Source organism: Lactuca virosa, chromosome 3, assembly GCF_052849685.1.
Source record: "Lactuca virosa cultivar CGN04683 chromosome 3, Lactuca_virosa_CGN04683_v6, whole genome shotgun sequence".
Lineage (NCBI taxonomy): Eukaryota > Viridiplantae > Streptophyta > Magnoliopsida > Asterales > Asteraceae > Lactuca > Lactuca virosa.
The window spans coordinates 243615108-243629231 of record NC_136428.1 but is presented as its reverse complement, the minus strand read 5'-3'; the positions used below and the strand labels follow the sequence as shown (position 1 = coordinate 243629231).

At 32.7% G+C, this 14124-nt stretch overlaps 2 protein-coding genes across 2 annotated transcripts; one reads left to right on the top strand and one right to left on the bottom strand.

The window, feature by feature from the left end:
• The first annotated feature begins 218 nt into the window (after positions 1 to 218).
• On the top strand, positions 219 to 7609 carry LOC145167090 (uncharacterized). The gene is made up of 5 exons (XM_079086181.1): positions 219 to 850; positions 947 to 1075; positions 1174 to 1524; positions 3380 to 3606; positions 7253 to 7609. The coding sequence occupies exons 1-5, from the start codon at positions 244 to 246 to the stop codon at positions 7508 to 7510; spliced, it is 1572 nt and encodes a 523-aa protein (XP_078942307.1). The 5' UTR covers positions 219 to 243; the 3' UTR covers positions 7511 to 7609.
• Positions 7610 to 8639: 1030 nt separating this feature from the next.
• Positions 8640 to 11596, bottom strand: LOC145167089 (defective in cullin neddylation protein AAR3-like). Its single transcript, XM_079086180.1, has 8 exons — positions 11390 to 11596; positions 10867 to 10996; positions 10646 to 10697; positions 10471 to 10546; positions 10289 to 10371; positions 10086 to 10182; positions 9836 to 9964; positions 8640 to 9115 (listed from the first exon to the last, which is right to left on the bottom strand). Exons 1-8 carry the CDS (start codon positions 11448 to 11450, stop codon positions 8883 to 8885), a joined length of 861 nt encoding a protein of 286 aa, XP_078942306.1. The 5' UTR covers positions 11451 to 11596; the 3' UTR covers positions 8640 to 8882.
• Between the last annotated feature and the right edge of the window lie 2528 nt (positions 11597 to 14124).

Genomic DNA, 14124 nt, shown 5'->3' with positions numbered 1-14124 from the left:
AATGAAAAAACTGAAATGTATTTACAATCTTTTAAATCATTCTCTTAAAAACATAGTATTATTATTGTAATAATCATATCTAATATGTCAACTATTCATAAAACTATATATAAAAGAAGATAAAAAATTGTTTAAATGGTCAATTTTACATATCTTTCATATTTTAGATACATAATATTTTGGACAAACAAACTACTACTTTCTTTATATGTGTTTACTAAGGCTTGCGAGAGTCTTTTAGGCATGGCGTTGCTTGCAAACTGTTGGCTTATTATTGAAGTCTTCTTGATCCCAGATGGATTTATGAAGTGGTTTTTTCTAAGCTTCTATATCCATCCCTTCTTCCTCTTCTTCTGTCAAATTATCCTCTGGATCAAAACCCTAAAAAGATGGATCCTTCTCATTAATCACTCTCTATTCTCACATGTCAATGGAGTCTTAATGATCATAACACGCACGTTTTCAAAATTCAACAATGGCAACACCGAAGCACAAAAAGAAGAAGAAGAAGAAGATTTGTGGTATGAAGTTGGTGATTCTCTAAGCTCCTCAAGTAATACTCATGGGATCTTGCTTTTACGCCATGAGTGTTCTCCTGAAATTACTAAAATAACCTTTTGTGACGTTCACATTGAGTCAGTTGATCAAGAAACCATGTCTATATGTTCAAGTTCGGATCTAGATGATGAAAGCACAAGTTTTTCTGGTGCAAGTTCACCTATTAGTTCTTACTCTTTTGGTACCCTTAGGGACATGGAGGTAATTTCAAACACCCCGTCATCTTCATGCACTTTACCGGAAGAAGATCAAGCCGACACTGACAACGATGGAGCCACACCGGAGTTAACAGGTGCGGTGTCACTTTCAAACATGGTCTTAACGACGTCGTTAAATCCGTTTTTTCCTGGTTTTCTGGTAAATACATAATCTTCCCTCATATTTACAGCTTTTTTTAAACCTGATGAAGAAGAAGAAGAGGAAGAAGAAGAAGAAGAAAAAGATTCATTTTACAAATCTTACACCGAAAGAGTAAACTGGTTTGATCTTCTCAACCAAGAACGAACATGTGCACTTCGTGAGTTTCTTTTCTCATAATTTCACCATTAATTCAATTAATCCATCAATGAAATATTAATCATTCTTGATATATATATTAATTAATTAACGTTTTAGAGGCGCTTGTGGGGAATAATAAACGGCGTTTGGGTGGCGATGAAAGAATTTTAAAGAGCTTGGAAAGTGATTTTGAGATGGTGTATGTGGCTCAATCATGTTTATCATGGGAAGCACTCCATGATCAATATAGAAAGCTTGAAGCTATTGTTGATTCATGTGCTCATGATACTTGTACATCGGATTATGGTGCATTGTGTAGTAGTACTTTGGTACTTAAATTTCAGAGGTTTCAGATTCTGCTAGAGAGGTTTATGGAGGATGAAAGGTCTGAAAATGGCAAAAGGTATTGGAATTTTAATCAGAGAAGGTCTTCACTTAAGAGCCTACTACTAGTTCCTCAAGTTTCAGGTACACTAAAACATTGTTTATTATTATTTTTAGCATTATTAAGTGTGGTCAATGTTTTTTTCTTAAAAAAATGAGTGTATATGAAAAAAGTAATGGAAAAAAATATTAAGTTACGATTTGAAATTGAACTTTTCTCCTACTTATTAAAGATTACAAGTGTCTTAAAAAATATTAATTTTATAAAAAAAATATGATATTTATTACCATTTTAAATAGGTAGAAAGATAAATAGGAAGAAAATATAAGGGATATCCAAATTAAAATTTCTTATTTATCATATTCTCTATATTAAATCTCTATTAAATGAGAAAGAAACGGTAGTATATAGTTATCAAATTAAGGTTGTATTTTCACGGTTAGAGCTGTAAATGAACCGAACGTTCAAAAAACTGTTAGTGAACCGTTCGGTGGGAAGTTCATTTATGTTCGTTTATTTAATAAATAAACGAACATGAACACAAATTTTTGTTCGTTTAGTTAGATGAACGAACATGGACAATGGTCTTGTTCGTTCGATTATGTTCGTGAACATTCATTTATGTTGTTCGTTTACGTCTGTTTATGTTCGTTCATTTAAGTTCTTTTATGTTAATATACGTTCAATTATGTTTTATTACATTACTATATTATATGTTTGTTTATGTTATGAACATGAACAAGAAAACTAGTTCGTTTATCCTTTCGTGTTTGTTCGTTTGTTCGGCTAACTTAAACAAACGATCATGAACAACCATCGTTCGTGTTCGTTCGGTTCGTTTACAGCCGTAACCACAACTAGCTGATAAGTTAGCTTATTTTTTTAGTTTTTTTAGATTGTCATGTTTTGGCAAACCAAAAAGTAACTTATAGGCTAGTTGTTTTTTTTTTAAATTACTTAGACTATCTTTTTATGAGCATTTTTAATTTTGTAAAATATACCCTTAATTAATTATAAAAATCATATTTTTTTAAATGTCATTTTATATCATTTTATATCTTTCAGCTAGCTTATCAGCTAGTTACCAAATGTCATTTTTATCGATTAACTTTTCATATAACAACTAGCTTTCAACTATCAACTAGTTTTTCAACTAGTATGTCGTCTTGTTTTTTACAAACATATTAATGAGTCTAATGGTGATCATTTGTTATGAACACTTCAAAATAGAGTTTGACCGAAGTTTAAATTTCACAAGAAAAAAATTAATACATAAATAATTGTCCAAATTCCATAGAAACCATATAATTTGTTTTTTTTAACCACAAAAATATTTTCTTTTTTCTAGTCCAACCGCTCTAAGTTTTTTCCAATACTGAATTGCAAAACGGAAGAATATGTGTTTTGTTTAAAAATAGTATTTTTATTAAATATTCAAAGTTTTATTGGTTAAATCATTAAAAAGGAGTTTCTTCCAATGCTAAACCTAATTAATTCCGTGATAGTGGTTTTTATGTAATGGTTTGTTAGAAAAGAAATAAACTTAGTTAAATCAAAAAATTTGATGATCACTAAACCGAAAAAGAAAAACGTCAAATTATAATGGATTTATGGAGCTTAGTTGCAAACTTGTTACGCTTTTTTATTGTAAGTTGATTTTATAGGGGTTATAGGGTCACTTAACTAGTTTGGATTTTGGGCTTTACAAAGGCTTCTTATTCGAGTTGTTAGTTTGTTGTTCTATTATAAACTGTAAAGTGTGCATGGTTGATGGTTTGAACAAAAAAAAATTAAGTTTGACGATTTTACATCAACGGGTTTTCTTTTTTCCAGATTCGGGTATTATATTATATCTTAACATAAGGGATAAAGGGTACTTTTATCAAATATGTTGGTGCCTTTTGTTTAATAAAAATCGAATGTTTTGTGCATATTAAGAAAAAGCAAACCACAAGAAAGAAGAAAGGAACGAAGAGCTAATGATGAGGGCGACGGATGTGTTGAAAACCATAGAGAAATGCATGAAGACTTTCAAGTCATTTATCGAAGTAGACAAGAAGAAACCTTGGTGGAGAACAAGTAACCATCTTTCATGGACTCGTTCACCATTAGAAGACCCACGAGACTTCAATCTCTTGCATGATCTTACACGTACATTGCGACAGGTGATCACTTTTACTCAACAAAAACACTCGTTATAAATAAACCCATAAAGATTACTACAAGTATATTACTTGAGATATAAATAAGATATAGTGGCTTTCTACAAACAACACAGAAACCGAAACTCCCACACAACAACTCACTAAATGGCTTAAAACTTGATATAAGGGCTTAGTGTACCTGCACGGCTGCACATTGGTGATTTGGTGGTCTCAAACCCGTCCGGACCGATCTAGGGCGTTCTCAGAACACTCTTTTATCGGTTTGGTCTTAATGCAGTTCTGTCGGGAAATATCTCATTTTTTGTGATCTGGTCATGTGGTCTTTACGTGCGCCTTTTTCGGTTTGGAATTGGGTTATTTTGGTTCGGTTCCCATTTTCAGTTTGAGTAAATTACACGAATGGTCCCTATGGTTTGGGGTAATTTGTGTGCTTGGTCCCTAACTTATTTTTTCAACTCGGGGGGTCTCTACTATTTGTTTTTGTTACACGTTTGGTCCCTACTGTTTATTTTTGTTATGCGTTTGGTCCTTGTCTTACCTAAAAAGACTATTATTTAAATAGGGAAAAACGATGGGGTAGGTAAGATAAAGTGAGGGGTGTGATTGGGGATGTGTTTATTTAAATAAAGTAAAAAAAATCAAGGACAAAATAGTCTTTTTTGGTAACATAGGGACCAAGCGCGTAACAAAAACAAACAGTAGGGACCTTCCGAGTTCAAAAAATAAGTTAGGGACCAAACACGCAAATTACCCTAAACCATAAGGACCATTCGTGTAATTTACTCTTTCAATTTTTTTTAATGGAATTTTTTTCAATCTACATGTATTTTAATTAGATTTAATCATGTTACAATATTTTTCCCATTTATAAAAGGGAAATCTCCAATAAAATCCCAATATTTTGGGTCAGTTTACGGTTTAATAACAAAATTTATTTTTGAACAGAAAAGTTCTGATTATCTAACTTTATATGCTAATATGTCATTTTCCGTTGAAATAAAATAAGGGTTATTTAGTTAATTGGGGTAAAATATAAAATAATCGAGACTTTTCTGTTCAAAAAATAAATGTTGAGATTAAACCCTAGACTAACCCAAAATATTGAAACTTTATCGTTTTCCTTTATAATTAAAACAAGCATTATATTTAAGGTTTAAGGCTTCGTATTAAGTTTAAATTTCAAAACCCAATATATATTTTAAATATTTTATTGAATGATTGTTCATACATATATTTCATTTTGAAGTTAGTTTTTGTATTTGTACCGATGGATAAAAAAAATTATGTTAGATAGGTTGTAAGCAGGGGTCGGTTAATTTCATAAATAAACAAGTTTGGTTGGAGTTGGGTAATTTTATAAATATCCGAGTTAGATTAGGTTGGTGGTTCATAAACGTACATGTGAAATACCCTTCTATAATATATATATATATATATATATATATATATATATATATATATATATATATATATATATATATATATATATATATATATATATATATATTATAAATAGGTGATGGTTGGGTAATTGTTATCATGCTTACAAGAAAAGAGCTTAACTAAAAAATGGATGTAATTTCAAACGATATTGTTGTATTTATTTTGCCAAACCCCCCATCGACGCTGCGATGTTTGGCAAACTTTTGAGTTAGTTGAAATGGTTTATGTGTTGCAGAAAGTGCATTACAAAAATTTATGGTGCTTTTTTGTGAGTGAAGGGAATTTTGGGCTTGCACATCACACTCTCTTATTGCCTAGGCACCCGACTTTAGTAGGCAACAATCAATAAGATTGTGTTTAAGAGTATCGTCCATTTGTACTTGTTTATCTTTATCGTTTCCTTTGTTGTTTATCTTTATCGTTTCAGTTATGGTTTCTTAATCGTTTCCTTTCATATTGTTTTCTTTGTTGTAACAAATGTGTGAAAAAAAAAATAGTTTCACATTTATTCATACATTTGTTACAACTAAGGTTGTAAAAATCGCTTGACGGTAGCTCGACGGTCGACAGGTGTTAAGAGATTAATCGGTCTTGGCGGGGATTAATCGCGGATTAATCGAGGACCATAGATTATTAATAAAATATTAAAATTAATCAAATATTAATATATATCTTAAGAAAAACAAATACTTCAAAATTATAAAATAAGAAAATTTGTAATTTGAAAATACGAAAATATGAACAATTTGGTATAATATTTGAAATTTTGAAAATCTGAAAATTTTGGAGTAAAAAAAACTTGATTTTTTGAATTTTTTTTTTAAATTTTTTAAATTTTTTGACTTTTTTTTTACTTTTTTTGAATTTTTTTACTTTTATTGACTTTTGTTGACCGATTAATCCCGCCAAGACCGATTAATCCCGCCAAGACCGATTAATCCCGCCAAACCCGATTAATCCTAAATTTCCGATTAATACCCTAATCCTCGACGGTTGGAGAACGCCAAGCGATTAATCCACGATTAATCGCCGATTAATCCCGATTTCTGCAACCATGGTTACAACAAAGAAAACAATAAATAGAAACATCAAAGGAAAAGATAAAGATAAACAAGTACAAATGAACCTACTCATATACGTGATCTTATTAATTGTCGTTGACTATAGTCGTACGCCTCGACCATAAGTGAGTGTGACGTGCAAACTCATAATTCCCTTCACTTGCAAACAAAGCACCATAGTTTTTGCAACGTGTTTTCTGCAACCCATAAGTCATTTCAACCAACTCAGAAGTCGGGGTTTTGGCAAAACAGATACAACAATATCATTTAGAATTTGCGGTCAATTTCTTTAAGCTCTTTTCTTGTAAATGTAATAACATCAACCCAACCACCACATGTTCATACTATATGCATATGGGTATTTCATACTCGCATTTATGAACCACTCAACTCTAATCTAACTCGGACATTTATGAAATCATTCAACTCCAATCTAACTTGTTTATTTGTGAAATTAACTAACTCCTACTTACAATTTATCCAACATAACTTTTATTGATTGGTAAAAAGACAAAAACCAACTTCAAAATGAAACATTTGTGTGAACAAACTTTCAATAATATATATATATATATATATATATATATTGGATTATGAAATTTAAACTTAATGTAAAGTTTAAATCTTAATCATAAGTCTTGTTGATTATTACACATGATCAAATCTAATTAAAATAATTGTGGGGTTGAAACCAAAATCGGATGGAAAAAATAGAAAAATCAAAAATCAGATTGAAAATACAAAAAAACAAAAAATAAAAAACAAATTTAAACCGAAATACCTCAAATCCGAACCGACAAAAGGCGTTGGCAAAGACTGCGATATTGGTCTGAAAAAGACCGGACCACATTAATACCAGACCGAGAAGAATACATTTTCAAGACCAGTCCGGAAAAAAACCAGAAAAAAACCAGACTGTTTCGAGACAGATCTAAGACCCTCAATGTGTAGGTCTAACTGAAACTCACATTGTGGCCTGCTAGTGTCCGACATAAGAGTTCAATATCCAGAGCAATCCACATTTGAATTGAAATTCTCATCGACCCCATGTTGTTAGCTTAGGAGCTTAATCTGTGTTTGATATAGAGATGAATTAATTTGAGCTGTTTTTTTATTTTTGTGTTTATTGTTTGCTTTTATAGAAAGAGTTGTGGATGAAGAATTTAAAGGGAAAAAAGAGATGTTGGTTGAGAAACAAAGTCACAGATTTAGGAGATTCTCAAAAGAAAGACATGATGTTTGCCATGATCGAGTTGAAGCTTGTGTCAAGAGTACTCATGATGTCAGTTATATCCACTCCTCAACTCCATTGGTGCCATCAGAAGCTCAATAACATAGATCTCAACCATGGTAAAATCACAAGATCATGCTCTGGTCCTTTGCTATTTCCCCCTTCTTGAATGCTACATCTAATATAAATGTATGTATAGGGTTCATGTTTCTTGCTTTAAAACTCTTTCGGGCATATAATGAAACACCAAAAGGCAACCATTTATTCTTTTGTTGTTTACAATACTTTTTGGGCATTTAATCAAACACCTAAAAGGCAACCGCTTGTTGTTTGTTGTTTTCAATTTATAGTGTTCTTTCTACCCTCAAAAACTCCTTTGAAGCATTTCTTTCCACAAACACATAAATGACATCAATTTGTTCTTAATACAATTTTAAGCATTACATCAAACACTTAAATGACATCAGTTTGTTCTTTAGACTATTTTTGAGGCATTGAAATTAGGGGTGACAATCCTAACCCGAAACCCAACTCAATAAATAGTAGGTTGGGTTGAGATTTTGAACCCATTTAATTAAATGGATCAACTTGTCAAACTCGTTTAATTAAATGGGTTGGGATAGAGTTAATTTCCTAACCCATTTACAACTTGCCAACCCATTTAAAATGATTAAATATTTTTTTATTTATATTTATTTAGTATTATTATTTAGTTGATCATTAAATTTTGACTATTTTTTATTTATCAAAAACCATGGGTAATTAACCCTTACTAACCATTATTGTATTCGAATTGGTAAAAGTGTAGAATTTAAACATATATAAAATTTTTATTTGTGTTTATGTTATGGGTCAATAAAGCTATTGTTGTATAATTTTCAAACTTGAACAATTAATATAGCTTTTAAATTGTATGTAATTTTATTTGATGTATTATTTGATTTTTAATGAGGTTTTTTATGAAAATTTAAACGGGTCAACCCAGGTTTAACTTGTTTAGTAAATAGATTGGGTTGGAAAAACAATAATCAAGTCAACCTAATTTCAACCTATTTATTAAAAATGTTAGGTTGGGTTGGAAATTTTCAACCTGCTTACTTAAATAAGTTAGGTTGAGTAAAGATTTTCAACCCATTTAACTAAACAAATCAACCCGTTTATGACCCAACCCAACCCATTGTCACCCCTAATTAAAATGACTCATAAGCCATCTATTTGTTATTTAAAAAAACACTATTCTAGGCATTTCATCAATCGCCATAATGTTTATCTATTTGTTCACAAAGCTCTTTGAGACATTTCATCAAACACATTAACAACATTTATCGGCCCAAAATAACATTACTTATCACATGACATACACGATCTTACCACATACATGGTGTGATTTTCTTATTCCATTTATCAATCACACAATACACTATAAACCATCGCCTACCCCCAAAAAGAAACTAAGAAAAATGAAAAATGGGGATACGCACGAAACATATATGAATTCACACACATACACACACAACTAAAACACAAAAAAGAAAAAACAATTATAATGTAAATGGAACCCTCGTTTCACGATCAAATTGCAAACAAGAAAGACCAGAGAAAAGTTCTGCAAAACCTTTTGAAAGGCTGCCCTCCACAGCACACGATGGGCTACTACTCATTGCACATCCCTCCCGAAAATCAGTTTGCCTTCTTTTTGAATTCATAATTGTATTTGAATCCCTAAATTCTTCCTCGCCCAATTTCCTCTTCACCCCAGGAAGAATTTTCAATCCTTCAAAAGAAAGTGTCCAAATATTGTCATTGTCAGTCCAGTACCATACATTCCTAAAAAAAATCGTACACTATTTGTACCAGACTGTCAGTCCTAAAAAGGTGACAGTCCTAAGAAGGTGTATGTATGATACTGGACTGCCAATCCTATAAAGTACTGGCAGTCCAATATATTTGTACCAAACTGTCAGTCCTAGAAAAGTATATTGGACAACTGGTCCTAAAATATTATATTGTATTTGTACCATACTCTCAGTATTAAAAAAGTGTATGGTACCGGACTGCTAGTCCCAAAAAGTACAAAAAATGTACTGAACAGTCGGTCCAGATAAAGTGTATTGTATTTGTACCATACTGTCAGTCCTCATAAAGTGTAATGTATCATCGAAAAAAAAGCGCATTGTACCGAACCGTTGGTCATAAAAAAGTATATTGTACCAGACTGTCGGTCATAAAAAAGCGCATTGTACCGGACTGCTAGTCCTACAAAGTACAAAAAATGTACCTGACAGTTCAAAAAAAGTGTATTGTATTTGTACCGGACTGACAGTTCAAAAAAAGTGTATTGTACCGGACTGACAGTTCAAAAAAAGTGTATTGTACCGGACTGACAGTTCAAAAAAAGTGTATTGTACCGGACTGACAGTTCTAAAAAAGTGTATTGTACCGGACTGACAGTTCTAAAAAAGTGTATTGTACCGGACTATCTGTATTTACATACCAGGGAGAGAATCAACAATTGGTTCGGTTTCTGAGTCACCACAACTACAAGAGAAGCTACGAGCATCTTCAGATCCATTTATGATATACATATGCTCCACAAACTCATCAATCAAAACAGGCCAAGCTCCTGACACATACAAATACAAAAGAGGACATTAGACATATAAAATTGTTTTAATCATCTTTTTTTTTATAATTTATAAGCACTTAATACAGAAAGAACGACTTAATGGAGAAAGTTATAGTACCTTCAGGATCATATCCTTCAAGATTTTCATGTACACATCTGCTAAATGCCAAAACTTGTCGCCATGTGTCCTCCGAGATATTGTGCCTCTGATTTTTCTACACGTTAAACTTATAAAATTAGTTTATATTTTAATATACGACATGAAAAAATTAATGAAAAATACCAAATTCATATAGTTTTATTGTTATTAACTAAAACCACCTCAACAAAACTGCACCATTGATTGAGTAGTCGGAACCTTCCGGATAAAACTAATTTCCATGCAATGATTGCTCTGCTTACAGCTAAGAAAAGTTCACAAAAAAAAAAAAAAATCCAAAATGGGTTTTAAGAAGTAGCATGAAATAATTAATTATCCATATTTTATAGATATGCAAACTTACTTATGCTTCTTTGACCATTTTCTCGGCATATGAAGAACATAAAGTTATAGAAACGTGAGAATTCACATGAGTCTACCTACAGGTATAAAAAAACGTATTCATTGGTAACATATAATATAATAACACACATATAAATATATATGTTTCATTGAATAAAAAATTGTTCACATCTCACCATCAAATCAAGCCTTGACATGAGCATAGGAATTTCTTCAAGTATTGGCATTCTGTTATCAAAAAAAGTAAGAACCACAACATTCGTCAATCTTTAACTGATACAAAGAATCCATGAGATGAAAGTAATAGGAATAATAATAATAATAATAATAATAATAATAATAATAACTACTTATGATGAATATAAGTAGAAAGAAAAGAAAGAAGAAACATATATACCTTTTGTCCACTCTTGACTCAACTAGTTGTAGAAGCTGGGATAATGCATCTCTGTATAGTTTGGATTTCTTTGACTCATTGGCTGGTCTGTAACCATCTTCTCCAAAGGCATATGCCTCTGATGTGATTTCTGGAAAAGAAAGCCAATTGAAGAATTAAAGGGTGTTTGGTTGTGTGTTATTTAAGTGATTATTGCAGTTTGAATCATCAGAATCGCATAGCCTGTGGATTAAAACTCGGAATAGTTAAGTAATTTCAGGATCCAAAACCTCATTTGCGAGGGTTAAAGCGAATCCATGAACATCATTCCAAGTTTAATGTAATTGATTACTGAATCTACTTTTAATCTTTAACCAACTGAAATTCTTGATGATATTAGATGTCAGGAGATAGGAGAGACATTGTTTTCTTTCGTACGCATCATTCATAAGGTAAGAAATGAAAAAACCCATAGCAACTATCGATCAATCAAGGAAATAATTGTAGTTTCAGAATAAAGTAAAATAATTGGATTGGATGTTACCGCAATAGCGCCGGTAAATTTCGAATATGTCTAGCCGATTTGAAAAGGATGAAGAATCCATCGTCGCTACGGAGGTTGACGAAGAAAGAGGAGATTCTGGTTTCGGGATTCGTTGAAAAACGAAACCCTAGACCATCGATTCCTCAAAAACGGATCACTCTGTCTTCTAGTTCCTAAATTGAGGAGATTCCAGTACGTTTCTGCGTATGGGTCCGATTGGTGGGGATCAGGGATGTGATTTATGCCTCGATCCCCAAAATCTTGATTCAACAGTTCTACCCCAAATTATCATTCGAAAGGTATTTTCAAGCATTAAATAATCTGTACCTCAGATTCCGTATATCAATTTAGGGTTACAGAGAAATTTCTAAATTGGGAATAGATACAACTGCTCCCTCCCCCAAATTGGTTTTCCGATTTCGTGTACGTCATTCGTAAGTTAATAATACGATTTTAAATACGTTCATTTTTTGGATTTAAAATAACTGAAAATACATATAAATATTTAGATTATATAAAAAAAAAGTGAAATTAGTAATGACGTGGCATAAAAAATAAGGCAAAAACGAAATCAAAAAAATCGTAAGGTTTTACAAACACATCATTCTTGTCTCCTTGTGATAAATGATCGGAATTTTTCTCGAAAGCAACTGCAACTCGAGTGTTATTGTTGAGGGTATCAATCGTATCATTTTGGAATGGGTTGATGGGTTAGAAACATTAACTTGGACACGACCCATCTAACCCGTTTAATTATACGAGTTCATGGTTCGTGGATTAGATTCGGGTTTACAGTTTGGTGTGTTGTTAGGTTGACCCATAAACCTATATATTATTTGCGTAATGGTGGGGACCGGTTTAAATTAGCCACACAACACGCATAGATTGATGGTCATATTCGCATAACTTAAATTTAATATCCTATACGGTGAATCTTCTCATATGATGATTATGGGTTCAAATCTTCTCATGCTCATTTCAGGGTGACCATAAGGGGGTTATGCAACATCGCTTACAAATGCAAGGCAAGATATCTCTATGTCTACTCCAAATGGTGAACCATATCTGGCGGAGTATGCTTTAAAACGGTAATACCTTTAAGAAAAAAAAAAGACAATACGAGTTGGCGAGTTGACCTATGAGTCCAAATAATAACTCAAACACGACCCGTTTATATGGCAGGATGACATGTTGGTGGGTCAAAAATTACAACCCAAGCTCGCTTCTTTTCACGTCGGGTTCTTATCGTATCGCGAGTTGTGTCAAGAATTATCACCCCTGGTTAGGGGTTGTTTGGTAGCCTCTTAATTGAAAAATTAAGAGGCAACCTCTTAATATTTCAGATGTAGAGCGTTTGATAGCCTATGAATAAAAGACTCTTAATTCTCTAAATCCTCTTAAACTTTCAGACCTAAACTTGTATCTGAATAAAAATATACGCGTCCTCCCTGTACTGCCCTTGTATGAACGAACGCTTCCATAACCAACCTTCACTAGATCCTCTCATGTCTCCTCCCACCTCTGATAACTCCAATGCCAACAACCTCCTCCCATCGTAGAATCGCACAACACCGTCGCCCCATCGTCGATCTCGCACACCCACAAGTTTTGCACAACTTCTGATATGACTCTCACCTCCATGAAATCGATTCCCACCGAGCTCCGACATCGCTGGTTCCACCCTTGAAAGCGCTGCCCTCGCCAGCGCTGGTTCCGCCCTCAACAACACTGGGCTCCACCATGCGATCTCCGATCTCCTTCAATGGTCGGGTACGAAGTTGCTAAAATCACTCCAGATTCGTGAAAATCGAATTGTTTTCATGTTTTGGGTTTTCTATGATGTTTTGAATCGATGGTGAAACATAACTTCATTCCAAATTTATTGATTTATAGCTGATTTTTGATGGTCAAGATAATGGTGGATGAAGTTTGTGAAGTTTTTTTTTGCCAAAATTGTTCCTTTTCTGTCTCTCATTTGAGCAATTAGAACTTTAGGAATTGATGTTTGACCTTGAGCAATTGGAACTTTGGATGAAACTGATGTTGTGATGGGTTTTAAGCATAAGAACAATCTTATGTGCTCATACAAACCCTAATGCTTGGATCTAGGTTTCTCTATTGTACATGCAATGAATCCAAGACTTACAAACCCTAGATCTATCAAATAAGAACTGAAATAAGGGTTTAGTAATTACCTTTGATTGTTATATAGCAATAACAATCAATCCTTGCTTTGATTAGCTTCAGAAAGCTTAGTGCCTCAAGTGCTGCACCTCTAATGGAGTCACAAACACCACTAAGCAACTTGGATGAAGAGGGAGGAGAGAGGAGGCACCAAAAAGGGCTGGAAACCCTAAAGGATTACTTGTCCACGTTTTTGGGGCTTAAGGGTCCTTTATATACATGTAGGCTATTAGGGTTTACAACTAGGAAACCCTAATCTGGCTGCTTAGGCCCTAAGCAGCCCATGAACTCCTTTAACATATCCCTTGGACGATTTCTAATGGGCTTCCCATAGAATTCGTCCAACCTATATATTATTAGGTGATCCATAGCCCAATTGTAATTATCTTATAATTACAAATCCAGTCCCCTAAGTTTAATTAATCTCTTTTAGTCACAAAATTAATTCTTAATTAATTCTTGACTAATATTAATTAAACTATATGATTTCTCCTTTAATATATTATTCTTATAATATATTAATAAATCATAATTAAACATTTCTCTCTCTA

Bases quoted from the DNA above. Each gene is read 5' to 3' on its own strand.
- LOC145167090 (XM_079086181.1), top strand. From the start codon at position 244: ATGGCGTTGCTTGCAAACTGTTGGCTTATTATTGAAGTCTTCTTGATC. The intron at 1,076-1,173 runs GTGAGTTTCTTT...TTAACGTTTTAG, and splicing joins AGAACGAACATGTGCACTTC to AGGCGCTTGTGGGGAATAAT. The intron at 3,607-7,252 runs GTGATCACTTTT...TTGCTTTTATAG, and splicing joins TTACACGTACATTGCGACAG to AAAGAGTTGTGGATGAAGAA.
- LOC145167089 (XM_079086180.1), bottom strand. From the start codon at position 11,450: ATGGATTCTTCATCCTTTTCAAATCGGCTAGACATATTCGAAATTTAC. The intron at 10,997-11,389 runs GTAACATCCAAT...TTTCTTTTCCAG, and splicing joins AATTTACCGGCGCTATTGCG to AAATCACATCAGAGGCATAT. The intron at 10,372-10,470 runs GTAAGTTTGCAT...AACTTTTCTTAG, and splicing joins AAATGGTCAAAGAAGCATAA to CTGTAAGCAGAGCAATCATT.